The 15,613-nt window shown below is 31.7% G+C and overlaps 1 protein-coding gene across 3 annotated transcripts; it reads right to left on the bottom strand.

Annotated features, from left to right (window-relative positions):
- Nucleotides 1-401: 401 nt before the first annotated feature.
- Nucleotides 402-13,879, bottom strand: LOC127704914 (RNA-binding protein 1-like). 3 transcript variants are annotated; one of them, XM_052209151.1, is made up of 6 exons: nucleotides 13,841-13,879; nucleotides 12,734-12,953; nucleotides 10,728-10,895; nucleotides 4,835-4,903; nucleotides 3,840-3,887; nucleotides 402-2,471 (listed from the first exon to the last, which is right to left on the bottom strand). In XM_052209151.1, exons 2-6 carry the CDS (start codon nucleotides 12,946-12,948, stop codon nucleotides 2,459-2,461), a joined length of 513 nt encoding a protein of 170 aa, XP_052065111.1. In that variant the 5' UTR covers nucleotides 12,949-12,953; nucleotides 13,841-13,879; the 3' UTR covers nucleotides 402-2,458. The 3 variants fall into 3 exon arrangements, 1 of the variants encoding a protein (XP_052065111.1); XR_007983571.1 differs by lacking the exon at nucleotides 402-2,471 and adding an exon at nucleotides 7,300-7,570; XR_007983572.1 differs by lacking the exon at nucleotides 402-2,471 and adding an exon at nucleotides 7,319-7,570.
- Between the last annotated feature and the right edge of the window lie 1,734 nt (nucleotides 13,880-15,613).

Genomic DNA, 15,613 nt, shown 5'->3' with positions numbered 1-15,613 from the left:
AAGCTTTTTTGAGTTAATGTCCGACCTGTTGACGACGGACGGACAGACGGACAACGGTATACCATAATACGTCACGTAAACGGGCGTATAAAAATTGGTACAAATAATCTTCATACTTAATCAATCCTAATGTCATTTTAAGAAAGAGGGGTCCATAAACTTGTTTTCAAGTTATATCAGTCTGAATGATAAAAATAAGTCGAAAAATGCATCTTTTCCAGATATGTCGCAGTTTGACGTCGCGAAAAATAACATTTTACGTTGGCAACGTCATCACCTCCCCTGTAACTGTATTGTATGCCCTTAAGAAACAGCATGTACATCAAGAGATAAACATTAAATTTCAGGGATCAGTTTTAATGATATTTGGCTATTCATTCATCATGAAAGAAAACTTTGAGTGTTATACACATATCTGTTTTATTATAACAGTTTTCAACACAAGACAAATATGTAAGTTCTCTTATGTACATAATTATAAAAGTATTACAACAAAATTTATTCCTCAACCCCCCCAAAAAAAAGAAAAACCTACCCTTTTCTAAATTCATATTAACATAATTGATCCACATATAAATATATATTTACAAATGAGATGAATAAGTTATATCATTTTAAAGACATACAGGTTTTTTTCTGAAAGATGAAATACATGTCAATTCCGATAAATTTGAAGACAAACACGAAATACTAAAGAGCAAGAATGTCAACCCTGTGAAATGTAATCAATGTGGGCCGGGGAGAGTGATAAGAATTCTTTGTATGGACTGGTTCATAATACATCCTACTATATAACCACAAATATCCTTTAGTTATTTTGGAGTCCAACAATCTCACTTCTTTCAGAGCAAAGTGATCCACCCAAATGCCGTATTAATTCAGGAACTTTTTAAAACCCATTACTGTAAACAGTGAATTTTTGTAAGAGTTGAAACACAAAAATAAATTGACCGTGAATATTTCAATGAAAACCGATTGCTGAGATATAGACCATACATAAATGTATAGGAATAGGATATGTAGAGGAACAATGTTTAACACCGGCTTTACCCATGACATATCCATATTGCAATATTAGAAATCAAAACTTTAACTTGTATAAATGTAATTAACATTGATTACATCTCGCGTGAACAGACTTTACAGATATTGTTATATGAACAACAATTGGTGTATGAATTTTACCAGCAAACATGAATAATAACTTTAAATCTCCTTTACATAATGAACTGACGATTTAATTACTGTAAATTCAGAAATTATTGCATGCATTTACTATTGCGATTCTTGAAGAATGGACAAAAATGCGAGATTTATAATTGTAATTTCTGGAAAATCTGCATACAGATGTATGTATAAGATATCAGAATGAGAGTTATTATTATTGCCGAATTCACCAAGTTGCATTATTTACATTAATAAAAACCTTGCTATAATTTCTGAATTTTCAGTAATTGATTTACGATACATGTAAATCTTTTCACTTTCTTAAACATTTATGAAAATACTTTTTATAAAGGACACTGGGATAATGCGAATTTACATTTTGTTGGTAAATCGTGAAAAAAAGACGTCGTGAAAATTTTCCAGCTTACAGTATCTCTGCTATCATTTAAAAAATAAAAAGACTTTTACTAAATTGCTATGTAACTGAACATTGCACTATTAAAAAAAAACAGACAAGAGAAAAACTACTGCAATGATTGTTTTTAATATATTTGTATAGGAATATCAATTGAATGAAAAGACAGCCCAAATAATGGAGTAATAACAGCTGAACTCTAAAATGAATTCCCAAATATATATATTATTAAAAAAAGCTATTGTTTACGTAATGAAAAAAAATCCTAATGTGCTCTCAATCAATTAATCTCCTAATTATAAAGATTAAAATCACTTAGTATGTAAATTTACTTATGAAATTATTAGATGTTTGTTGCCAGAATTTAGAACTTAATTATAAGAAGATAGCTTGTATAAAATGCTTTTAGAAAATTAAAAGAAAAAATGGGGAACCATACTTTTTGTCTTGCTATAATACAAGAAGAAAATATATTGTACATTTTTGATAAAATTAATTATAGGAGTTATCTCCCATTATAAGGCTGAGTTGAAAAGTTTCGAATAAAAAATATTGTATTTTGTGAAAACAATCTATGTATAAAGAAAACAACCATATAGTGTTTTCATGCTAATAAATTTTTTTAAAAAGAATGCGTTACTGCATCAAATTTGCATGAAATTTTAATTTTCTTTTACAGGTTTTTAGAAAAAATATAAGACAAACTCAACATCTCTCATAATTCAAATCATAATAAAAAACATTTATTAAAATATTTCTGAATTTACATGTTACATTTAAAATGCTAACATTAAAAAGTCAAATATTCTGACTTTAACGACAATAACAATCTGTAGTTATCAGTTGACTGTCAAACAAAATGTCTGTCCACGTTCTTCACCAGTCCTTCCTGAAACAAAAAAATTCATTGTTACTTTGTACATAATAAATCTGTCCCCTGTCATATGGTGTGGTTTGCCTCTTTACCTATTGCTTCTTCTGGAGTACCCACTTTTTAATCAGCATTTTATTGTGGTGATTTTTTGTGTGTGTTTTGACTCGTTTTTGTAAAAACGATTTCAACTTCACAATTTCAATTTGATCTTGTATGATGGGAATTTTTGTTGTCATTGTAATATCATTACAATCTGATGTTGAACACTATATTGTTTCAGGATCAAATGCATTCTGGGTAATATTTTCAAAAGTGTGCAAAATTTTCATCATTTTGGTGTACTATAATATTGACCACAATCATTTAGACTTTATATTATTAGCTAAGACGACAACTGAACCAACACATATTTTTTATGTCTGGGCCTTTTAAAACCGACCATACGGTATGGGTTTTCTCATTGTTGAAGGTTGAACGGTTACCTATAATTGCTTACATCCACTTCATTTGAACTTTGGTGCATAGTTGTCTCATTGGCAATCATACCACATCTCCTTATTTTTATAACAATAGATCTTCCCATGGATGTCCGAAGACAAGATATCACTTAAAAATATCATTTTAGCAGTGATATCATGAGTTAATTCAGCAATATATTTGCCATACAGCTGTACCAACAGAGCATGATATATAATAAAGAGCTGCGCCATGACCGCATGATAAGCCCATCGCTTTTGAAGTTCCATAACTCCTCAATGTCATATCATAAATTTATAATAAACTGTTGACAAACTCAAAATGGTTGACAACTGAGATGAAGACAGTAATGTAACTTTATAGAAAAATATCGTTGTTTGATTTAAGTAGTTCCTATCTATATAACTTAAGCAGAAAAACTTAACATTGAAAATTGGAAATTAATTCAAAGTCACTGGACCATGTCCTAGGGGCAGGGCCCCAAAATTAGCATTAAACTGATGTGTACTGATAGTAATGCAACTTTATACAAAATATCATTGATCTATCACAAGTAGATCCTTTAAAACTAACTTAAGCAGAAAACTTAACATTGAAAATTGCTAATTAATTCAAAGTCACTGGACCATGACCTAGGGGGCAGGGCCTCAAAATAGTTGTCAAACTGATATGTACTGATAGTAATGCAACTTTATATATGGTTAGATTCAGCATATCAAAGAACCCCAATATTTCAATTTTTGATGAAAATTTCATGGGTTGGACAAACAGACAGTAGGACGTACATACGGACAAACAGGGGTGAAATAATAATAACATGTGTATGTGTAATGTTAAAAAATCTTTGTACAATTCATCTCACTCTGTATTTCCATAATTCCATGAAACCTACAAAAAATAGCTTACTTTCTGTCCACTGGTGACCTTGACCTTCTTCTGTAAGGTGAATTTGACCTACAAAACAAATATGAACAATTTAGGCTGTTTTTATATTTAGTATTTTTGTCTTACAATAGTAAAATATGTTAAATCAAAATGACTATCAAAAAGTATACTATTTTCAAGAAAATATGATGCATATAATCCTACCAAATGTGAAATCTATTTCCAGACAGACAATTACTATAACTATGTCAACAACACATTGGGGCGGGGAACAAAACAGAAGAGGTTACATAATGTAGTGAAGTGTTAACATACTGTGGATTCGTCTATTTTTGTGGGAACCTATTTTCATGGGTACCTATTTTTGTGGGTACCTATTTTTCATGAATATTTGATTTTGAGGTTTAGCCAAAGGTCTGCATACAAGCCTAAAGAAAATGTGTACATTGTTAAACATTTAAATTTGTGGTTCACCTTTCCCACGAAATTTACAAAATTGGTATCCCATGAATAATAATGAATCCACAGTAGCTGACCGTCTTTGATGCAGAAAGATTACTTGTATACTTTGCAGTTCTTGTATTGTAATGATACCAACTGTCCAGTGTTCAGGTTTCTGATGGATTATTGTGTATGTCCAGAGGCAAACATTACATACATATTATCAAGTGAACAGAATATTGTGATAGTACGTATACATTGTAGTATGAAATCTTCTTTGTACTTAAACAACATGCGATAGTTATCTTTTTAGTCCACAAGGTAACAGTCCACAGGAAGACATGCAACCAAACCCGCACACATTATTCAGACTCAGAGCCGACAAAGCCTCTGCTCTTACTCTTACTGCTGTATGCTTGGCTAAAAAGCAGCACATACATATTTAAATGTTTTGTTTGAACTTGAGAGGTATCAACCCCAATTATGGAATGGAGCATGCTACCAATAGACAACTGAGGCAGTTTCCTAATCTGTGAATTTTGCACTCTATTTCTATGAATAATTATCATACACACCTGCTACGACTATCACTACGTCCTCTTCTCCTTGGTGATGGTGAGTCCCTGCGTCTTGGAGGAGGAGATCTGAAAAAGTATCAAACACTGCATAAATACTTGTCATCCATCAAAAGAAAAGATAATTGCAACACAATCAAATGTACAAATTTCAAGATTTAGTAGGGAAAGCTTCCTCTAGAAAAAGCATTTTATTATCACTAAGAAACACTTACCACTAACAGGGTAGATTTCTTTATGGTATTTTCCTACCATATAATTATTTACCTTTACAAGTTTTCATATATAGTTTGAAAGTCTACTTTTGAGGTGACAATGAGTATTCATTGTACTGTTTACATTGTACCATATAAAAATATAAAAATCCTTTAAATAATTTTATGACAAATATATGAAATATGTGGTCTAATTACAAGTTTATTTTTGTGTTTGAATTCTGTTTTCACTTTCAATATGAACATTTAATTTTCATTTGCATATATTGATGGCCATGGTGAGTATTCTTATTTTTGGCTTACATATATAGAGCTTTCTATGTACATTGTTACTTTCTTACAAAAAATGGCACTTTTGATGTCTTCTGTCTGTCTTTTCATGGATTTGTTGTAATATTATTGGACTGCCCTTTACCAACAGTTGTGAAAAGCACAGAGAACCTTGATGATTCAACTAAAACTCTTAACCCTCTACCTCCAGGTTAACTCCACCTGATATAACTGCACAAAACTTAACACAGTGTAATCAGTCCTGTCCATATAACTTTACCTTGAAAACCCCTTAAGGATGTATGTTATTTTTTAGCTTAATTTTCGTGATTATCTTGTAACCCCTTTGGATTTTGCATTGAAAATTTTGCAACTCTTTTGGTTTTTTCCTAGACTATCCATCAAACCATTTTGTTACCCTTTGGCATTTTGCTAAACTATCCACTGACACATTTTGTTACCCCTCTGGCTTTTTCCTTAACTATCCATTGAAACATTTTGTAACCTCTCTGGCTTTTCCCTAGACTATCCATTGAAACATGTTTGCCAACCAGTACTTATGTTTCTCCATATATATTTTCTCAAAACAAACATATTATATATGTAAAATATAGAGACCTCTTTTCGCAGAAAATTCTAATATAACCTTCAATTTGAAAATTTATAATTTCTTGTTATTTTTGAAATATTTTTTATACAATTTATCAATCATTATTCAGTCCATGTATTTCAAACCAAAAATCTTTTTCCATCTCCCCAAATTTTTTTTAAATGCTTGATGAAGAAATGTTCTCATACTGAAAAGTCTTTCCCCCCTAAAAGTACATATAGGAATTTAACTTAAAAATTGTAAAAATGGTATTCCTTAGACAGCTAATTTTGAAAATATAATTTATGTGCATGTATAAAAGAAATATATTTATCAATATGAATATCAGAATATCTAAAAATATCAATATCCTCCTGATAACAGATACCGTACTAATTTACCTCCAAAATTCCCACAGCAAATTACTTCAGTGAAACTGTCCATATTTTTAGATACATACATGTATCATAAATACGCTTAACTATGAAACGAAATCATTTCCCAACCTACCAATTAATTAAGAACCAAAATAAACATAACAATGACACTGTCATAAATGAACTCGATGCAGACACAATGTAATAGACAAAATAAAACAGTCTGTATAAAAATAACTTTCTCTGTGGTAGTCGTTTGTCATTTTTTGTTTTTCATGAGAATTTGGTAGTCTTTGGTAACTCTTATAACTTACATTTACAAAGTGTGTTAGACTCTGATAAATTTTTTAAAAAATTATTTATGGAGAATTTAGCAGATCTTTGATAGCCTCTATCAAATTTATTTGCAAAATGTGTTGATTGGTGAATTAAAAAACTATATAAAGGTAAGAAGATGTGGTATGATTGCCAATGAGACAACTTCCCACCAAAGACTAAAGGACAAGGATGTATGCACTAATAGCTCACTGAAGACCTTCAACATAAATATGTAAATTTATGTTTATATTTACTTCTACTGTCTGTTGTTGGGTTGCTGACTCCTTGACATATACCTCACATCTTTAATTTATAGATTTTTTGTTTATTTTTACTATATTTTTGAGAGACACCATTTTCCCACCAAAAAATACAATTTTAAAAATCTTTTATCTCTGAAGTTAGCACACAGACCTATCTTATTTTAACAAATTGTAAGTTTTCTATTGAAAATGTACATTTGAACTCTAAGTCATATCTATATTTTATATAAGCCTCAAAATAATTCATATTGCTATGATCTTTCACCAAACGTGTACTGAAATGCTGTCCATTTTAATTTGTCCACATAGTCAAGAAATGATTCTGCATCGAGTTAATTTAAGACGGCAAATGAGTGTTAGTAAGACAACCAAAACAGGACTAACTTTGTTAGATTCAAAACACACTAAAAGTATCTTCTGCTGAAAAAATTACAATTTAAATGAACTGGTACCCTATTCCATGATGATTAGGTCAGATGAGGTGACAATTTGTCGATGTTTAAACCCATGCTTAAGAGATGAAGCTTAGAGTTGATATTAGAGGTGCTTGTTGAAAAAGCTTGGCTGAGGAGTCAGTTGTTACATGGTCTTGTTGATAGCGTTGACCCAGAGCTACGGTTGATTAAGATGTCAACGTTGAAACGTGAGGAGGTTGTTTTTTGATGTGATGCCTGATGACTTGTTTGAAGACAAAGAGGGAGGCCCTGTAAAGGGTGCAGTCATCATATTAATAAATACAAAATACACATAAATTTCTACACAATTCAAGTCATGCACAGAGGTGTCAGAAAACACAAAACATAATAGTATATCATAATTTATCAATGTGCTGAAAGTAGATGTTACAGATATTTAACATAGTAAATTCATTGTACATAACTAGGATAATGTTCATACAAGCTCACATTCACTTTCAGATGGTTCGAATTCTGTATTCAAATTTTTTTTAAAAGGGGAAGTAACTCAATAAACTGGATAAACAACTGGATAAATTAACTAACGCAAACTCGTCAAGATCAGAAAATATGAAAAGGATAACCAAGATTATTAACATTGCTTTCAATAAAAATCGTAACTTTGCATTGAATTGAGCAAAGAAACATATTTAGATAATATTTTGATTTGAGTTATCTTCCTTTGTCCTCCTTATAGGTAAAGAAAATATTCTTTCAAATACTTTCTGCAACTTTTAATAAAATTTAGTACACATCATTTTATAGATTGAATATTGTAGCAGGTGATGCTGTATTTGCTTGAAAAGGGCATGGAAAGAACCTAAAAAATGTACACATAACTGCACTTTTTTATGTGTTCTCACATCTTTTTTCAGAGAAGATGACCAAATACACCTAGCTGACCAATGACTATTTATCAAAAAAATTTATAATTTTAGTCACTCCAGAATTTCAAATAAGTGCTGATCATGCTAAATTAAAAAAAAAATTCTTAAGAATTTCCTAACAGTAAACCAGTTTGTCAGGTTGAGTTAATTCGCCAGTTAAAAAAATTCAATCATAGAATCAACTTCTGTAGTAATTTATTCAATTTAATTGTGAAATTTGTAAAAGTCTCAAGTTTAAACAAAATTATAACTAGAGGCTCCAAGGAGCCTGTGTCGCTCACCGGATATTTTTGTTTACAATTGATGCATGAAATAATGCAACCATTATACTTTTGCTTTAGTTTCAGAGCTATAAGCCAAAAACTACATTTTACCCCTATGTTCTATTTCTAGCCATGTCAGCCATGTTGGTTGGCAGGCAGGGTCATTAGACACATTTTTTAAACTCCATACCCTAATTATGATTGTGGCCAAGTTTGGTTAAATTTGTCTCTGTAGTTTTAGAGGAGAAGATTTTTGCAAAAGATAACAAAAATTTACGAAAAATTGTTAAAAATTGACTATAAATGGCAATAACTCCTTAAGGGGTCAATTGACCATTTTGGTCATGTAGACTTATTTGTAGATCTTACTTTGCTGTACATTATTGCTGCTTACAGTTTATCTCTTTCTATAATAATATTGAAGATAATAACCAAAAACTGCAAATTTTTCTTAAAATTACCAATTCATGGGCAGCAACCCAACAATGGGTTGTCTGATGAGTCTGAAAATTTCAGGGCAGATAGATATTCACCTGATAAACAATTTAGCCCTTGTCAGATTTGCTCTAAATGCTTTGGTTTCGGAGATATAAGCAAAAATCTGCATTTTACCCCTATGTTCTATTTTTAGCCATGACAGCCATCTTGGTTGGCGGGCTTGGTCATCAGACACATTTTTTAAACTAGACACCCCAATGATGATTGTGGCCAGGTTTGGTTAAATTTGGTCCAGTAGTTTCAGAGGAGAAGATTTTTGTAAAAGTTAACGATGACGACGGAAGACGGATGCAAAGTGATGAGAAAAGCTCACTTGGCCTTTTAGGCCAGGTGAGCTAAAAACCAACAAAGAAATAATTCTCTTTGGAGACGTGTAATAGAACAACTGTGATACAAGTAACATAAAATTTCTGATATGTACTGTTCTAACATATATGAGTATTTTAAAAAAAATACAAGTATATTTTTGTTCTTTTTCGTTTCTTAATAAACAAATATTAATGAACAATATTTGAATTGTCATTTTTTTCTGAAACAGGTTTAGGCCGCACATAAACAATCAGTACTCAGTATTAACAAGTTAAACAAATTAAAATACACATTTTTTTCAATCCTATGATTCATTGAAAGGAAGTTTCATTTCATCTATGTTTGTTAATTCTAAGTACTGAATACACAAGGACTGCCGATTGGAAACCCTGACCATTTACATATATAGTATAAAAACCAAACATTTTTCGATAAAATTTACTAAATCGTTTGTTCAAAATTTGAGTGAAAAAGTATACTTGATATAATATTTATCAAAGTAAATTTATATTTTAATATTTATAATTCCGATGTTGTATACTAAGACCTTCATAACAGTTATTTAATGATTTGGTGCATTAAAATTTTTCTTTCCAACTTAATGGACACTATCCATGCTATCTAACTTTCATGTTTGTTAACCTTTTCTTTCATCACATTTTTTCCCTCGCAGTTGCCAAAGTAGTAACGAGAGGTCTCGAGGTTAAGGTCACAGCATACGGAAAAGCTATCGTCAAATTAGAGTACAGGAAGACAATTATTCAATAGCAGTACATTTCTGAAAATTTTGAAAGAAAGTCCATGTACACAATTTTAAAATAAAACTTAAGACATTCGAGTATATATATAAAACATATTACAATTTTTTTTTTAAATTTGAAGTATCATATGACTTTTAACAAGAAAAAAAGTACTGTAGCAGTTTTTTTTTATCTGGACATAATTTTACCATACTTTATTGGAATTATAAGTAATAAAGGTTATTTAGAGAGAGTTTCTTGATGTGTTAACAGCATTTCACTCACAAACTTCACCATAAGTCCTTGTGTTTGTGGGTGGGTTGGCCAAATTTTCATATCAATAGACTCCTTCCAAATAACCTTTATTGTTGTACTACAATTTAAAACACCCAAATCAACCAATAAGTTCTTCATTTTTTTTTACAAATACATTTTCGTGTTTGGTTTTCAGTACTTGTTACACATTTACATCAACATTTTAGCAGCATGCATTCATTTAGCCCTGTAGGAGATCTAAACATTGTGAAGAGGTGTAATAACCTTTTCCTTATATGTGTGTCAAATGAAAACATTTTTTTAATTGATTTCCCCAAAAAATTCTTTAAAAAAAATCTAGCCTACATTTGTGTCACAATTTTCTGTTTAACATGACATTTTGTTATTGTATCCATTAATGCATACAATGACATATATGTCTGGAGTTATCTACCTTGAACGACCTCTTCCACCACTATAACCACCTCCTCTGCCACCACCTCTGCTACCACCCTGTCTCCAGTCATCTCTGTATCCTCCACCACGTTTAGGAGGACCATCTTTACCCCAGCGTGATTTTCCTGATGACATTTCTACTTGTACTCTCCTACCATTTACTCTCCTGTAAAATAATGTCAACATTGGATGCAATAGTGTAGTTTCAAGTATGTAATATAAAAATAAGGATATATGGTATGATTTCCAATGAGACAACTATCCACCCAAGTTCAAATGAAGTGTATTATAATATTATATAATAAACAGCTGCGCCATGAGCGCATGATACCCCCGGCGTCTTGTGTGTGAATTTTTATGCAATAAGCATAAATAGTTTCTGACATACGGCGTGACATGCGAAAACCCCCTTTTTTTTTTACAAAAAACTCAATATCTCTAAAATAAAATTTTGAATCAAAACCAAAAAGTATACAGATCTTTAGAATAATATAACTAAGAAGTGTGTAAAATTTTAAGCAATAATCATAAATCTTTTTTGAGATACTGCGCGACATGTGAAAACCCCCCTTTAAAGAAAAAAAAATCAATATCTCAAAAATAAAATTTTGAATCAAAACCAAAAAGTATACAGATCTTTAGATTAATATAACTAAGAAGTGTGTAAAATTTTAAGCAATAATCATAAATCGTTTTTGAGATACGGCGCGACATGTGAAAAACCCCTCCCCCTTTTTTTACAAAATTCTCAATAACTCAAAAATAAAATTTTGAATCATCACCAAAAAGTATACAGATCTTAAGGTGAATATAACTAAGAAGTGTGTAAAGTTTTAAGCAATAATCATAAACTGTTTTTGAGATACGGCGCGACATGTGAAAAACCCCTCCCCCTTTTTTAACAAAATGCTCAATATCTCTAAACTAAAATTTTGAATCATCACCAAAAAGTATACAGATCTTAAGATTAATATAACTAAGAAGTGTGTAAAGTTTTAAGCAATAATCATAAATTGTTTTTCAGATACGGCGCAACATGTGAAAAAAAACCACACACCTGTTTTAGTTACTAAGTCCCGTAACTCAAAAAGTTTTAATCTTATTTTCACCAAAAAGTATACAGATCGTTTGACCATCATAAGAAACAACTATGTTAAGTTTCATGAAATTTGGATAAGTCATTCTCAAGTTACGGTGCGACATGTTTACGCCGGACAGACAGACGGATGGACGCCGGACATTTGTATACCATAATACGTCCCGTCAAAAATTTGACGGGCGTATAAAAATAAGGAGATGTATTATGATTGCCAATGAGACAACTATCCATCAAAGTTCAAATGAAGTGGATGTAAGCAATAACAGTCTGTTTCCTGCCATAAAAAAAAGGATAAGATTAAAAAAAAAAATTCGCTGGTCAACAAAATCTTGAAAAATCACAAGTCTGAGCCAGACTAACACTACACATCTGATAATTTGGGCATGCATAATGACAATTTTTTCATTTTATTTTCGTCAATTTAAGGGTGTCTAGAGGCGGATTTAGGGGGCCCCCCCCCTTTTGTGGAAAAAATTTGGTTGATTATATAGGGAATCACTGAAGCATGACTAGAGCGGGCCCCCTCTTAGGCAGTCAGTGGGCCCCCTCTTATGAAAATTTCTTTAAAAAAAACGAATTTGTGGACTTATATTTCAAAGGAAATCACTGTATATACAGTATGTTATGCATCTAAATTAAATTAATTTTAACAGTTCAATCACCACTAATGACAAATCAAACCAATTTCTACCACGAGATTCAATCAATGCCAATCAAAACAATTAGGACCACTTCCACTCAAATGGTTGAGCAAAACATATCGTCCAATACTTACATGCCAACACATTCTAAAGTGGTCCAATATTTATGTGCCAACTAAAGTGGTCCAATACTTGAATGCCAACACATTTATAAGTGGTCTAATACTTATGTGCCAACTCGTTTTTCAGTGGTCCAATACTTACGTGCCATCAAGAGCCTTTGTAGCATCTTCAGCATCACGTGGATCTTGAAATTCAACAAAAGCAAAACCTGGAGGGTTTCTAGCCACCCATACATTTCTTAGCGGTCCATATCTCTGGAACACGTCTTCTATTTCTTGTTTAGCAGCACCATAACCTAAATCACCAATATATACTTTACAGTCCAGACGCCAGTCCTTTGTTGCTCTTGCTGCCATGGTAACTACAACAAATAAAACAAAACTTGCATAAAGAAACATCATAAAGATCTCTGTCACTTCTTATAGGTTCTATATTCAGCATGCTCCCGAAGCCAATTTCTTTCACCACTTTTCAAAACTAAAATACCATATCAGTTGAATTATACACTTACAAATGTATCACCAAATTTTAACTAGCAATGAATAACACAACACTTTTGAGATAATTATGCAAAAGCTAGATTACTCTGTATAATTACGGCCTCCATATTATTATACAAAGAACTTGTATTCAAGTCATAAATACCATATGATATTTCTGAAGTTGAAATTAAGTAAAATTGCCATGCATCGCAATAATATTGTCTTTTTTTTCTATCTTAAATAGATAAATTTATAAGGTCTTGGTCATGATAAAAATTTTACATAGGAAAATGTTGGTGCCAGAAATATCGCTGCCGGCAGCAAAGAAATGTGACGCCAGATGAAATAAAAATTGCATTTTGAAACAATGTGTGATCCCGGTGTCACTTATTTTAAAAATCAACTTGTCTTTGTACAAATGTATGTTCATGACTTCATGTCATGTTTGTATCCTACCCAATATAATTTTTTTTTTATATCTGTTGGTGTCTAAAAATCATTAAAATTAAAAGTTTCATAAGGCTTTTCATTTCAATTTCACGAGGAACAATATATTAAGCAAATAAATATGCGTGCCATCTTGAATCTAGCACAGAACAGGCAAGTCGATCAGACTTCCGATAATTGAACCATTTTCAGGTATTTGATCATTAAAAATATAAGCTTTTTGTTTAAAGTAAATGTAGCTGATCAGTTTGGTTACTTGTATGCAGACAGCCTTGTTATTGAAGTATTTTTGACAAAATTATTTGTGGGAATCTCACACCTGAAAAATTCTGTTGCGACCTTGACCTGGAAAGAGTCGACACAATTTTAAACACCGAGTGAAAGACGTAAGTGGAAACGTTAAAAGAACGGAATTGACCAAGCGGTTGATAGAAAATATTTTATTTCCCACAAAAGACATAAAGACATAAAAAAATAACTCTGATAACACTAATTTAAAATATTTTTCTAAAAATATTACTCGGCTCAATTGTAAAGATAAATTACCAACTTGAAAGACGCTACCATAGCCGGTTAGATATACTGTTCCCAGCATAGATATATCCATGACTTAACTAGTACTATTTGACTATAACTAGCACAGGCACTTATCTCTAAAAAAATATCCTATATATACCTTAATGTATATAGGATTTTTTTTCAGAGACAAGTGCCTGTGCTAACTAGCCAACTCTTGAAGGGACTGGTCATTTGTGAGTCTTCAAAGCAAAAAAATGAAAATAGCCTTTCCAGACGACATAATTATTTGGACTAGGTCATTTGTAACCTGAAAAGGGGGGGGGCTTGAAAATTCCTGGGTATTTAAATTTTCAATACTTCCGGTGGGTGCGTCGAAATTTTGTTTACAAAATTTGAGAAATTCTGTATTTTAAACATGAAAAAAATAAAGCTAATTTGATGAATACTCGATCTCTATAGAAATCAGTCATGATCTGATTATTCAGCAGAACTGTCGAATGCTGGATTCAGATGCCATATCTTTATCTCTTGTGTCATAATTTTTGGCTTCTTGTTCTGAAAACATCATTTCATTGTTTTATTCATGCGATCGCTAGTCATGACCATCTCAGTCTGTTTGTTTGTTGGACATGAAAAATGACAATAATAGGGAAATGGTTTGATGTTTTTGCAGGTTCTCTATAAGGTTTTCTTAATATTATACCCCTTTCCATATAATAAAAAGACTGATAATATAAATAGTTGTTTCATTACATGATTATTCGTAAAACGCGTGATTGAGCATATATTTCAATGCTTCAAGATGATATCTACATGATCTATGAGTCAAGTGTGGAATTTTTAATATGTCTTTTTATATATATATAGATAGTGTTCCGTTATGAATTGGAGATGTGGAGTTAGTCGACCCAAACCTAATGCTTCCCCTTACAATGAAACCTTTTTAATATTTTAGGCAGGAAAGACATCAAATTTTTTCGACTCGCTCCACTCGGCTCAATACACCAGTTTCACATTTAACTGCGCATGTCTAACCTAATTAGCCAAACTGTGAAATCACGCGATAATTACCGAGAATTCATCGACTGGGGGCTTACGGTTGATGTAAGCAGTGACCATGCAGACCTGGAAAAATAATCACCTGATTAAGTGTTTGCGTTTATATGTACACGAACATCATTTGAATCAAAATATATATTGACGAGACAACTTTATTAACAATGACTTTTAAACGGACTACTGTTGTGTTGTAGAGTAACAGACGATTTAATATGCCGCCTGACGTTGTACCTTTAATTGTCACGAATAAATGCTTGGATTCCCGCTGAGGTCGTTCACTTAGCGGGAAGAATAAAATAGAAAAAATAAGCGGGGGTCACTTCATATCCATATATAAGGTCACTGATCAATTAAGAAGTCAATTAACACCTTAGCCATGTGGAATCCTAGTTTTACCTTGTACAATCTCACCAGGTGACAATTGATAAAAACGTACCCTTTTCCACATACAGTTGCTGAAAAGGGGACCACCATTTGATTTTCTGACGGCAGCCAGAAGCATTTTTTCGGATTG

This window comes from Mytilus californianus, unplaced genomic scaffold, assembly GCF_021869535.1.
Source record: "Mytilus californianus isolate M0D057914Y unplaced genomic scaffold, xbMytCali1.0.p SCAF_6, whole genome shotgun sequence".
In the NCBI taxonomy this organism is placed as follows: domain Eukaryota; kingdom Metazoa; phylum Mollusca; class Bivalvia; order Mytilida; family Mytilidae; genus Mytilus; species Mytilus californianus.
Note: the sequence above shows the minus strand (reverse complement) of the source record. Positions and strands in the feature narration are given on the sequence as shown.

Excerpts from the sequence above, each read along its gene's own strand:
- LOC127704914 (XM_052209151.1), bottom strand. The coding sequence starts at position 12,948 with ATGGCAGCAAGAGCAACAAAGGACTGGCGTCTGGACTGTAAAGTATAT. Across the intron at positions 10,896-12,733 it reads ACAAAGGCTCTTGATGGCAC|GAGAGTAAATGGTAGGAGAG; the intron begins GTAAGTATTGGA and ends ATTATTTTACAG. Across the intron at positions 3,888-4,834 it reads CGTAGTGATAGTCGTAGCAG|GTCAAATTCACCTTACAGAA; the intron begins GTGTGTATGATA and ends TTTGTTTTGTAG.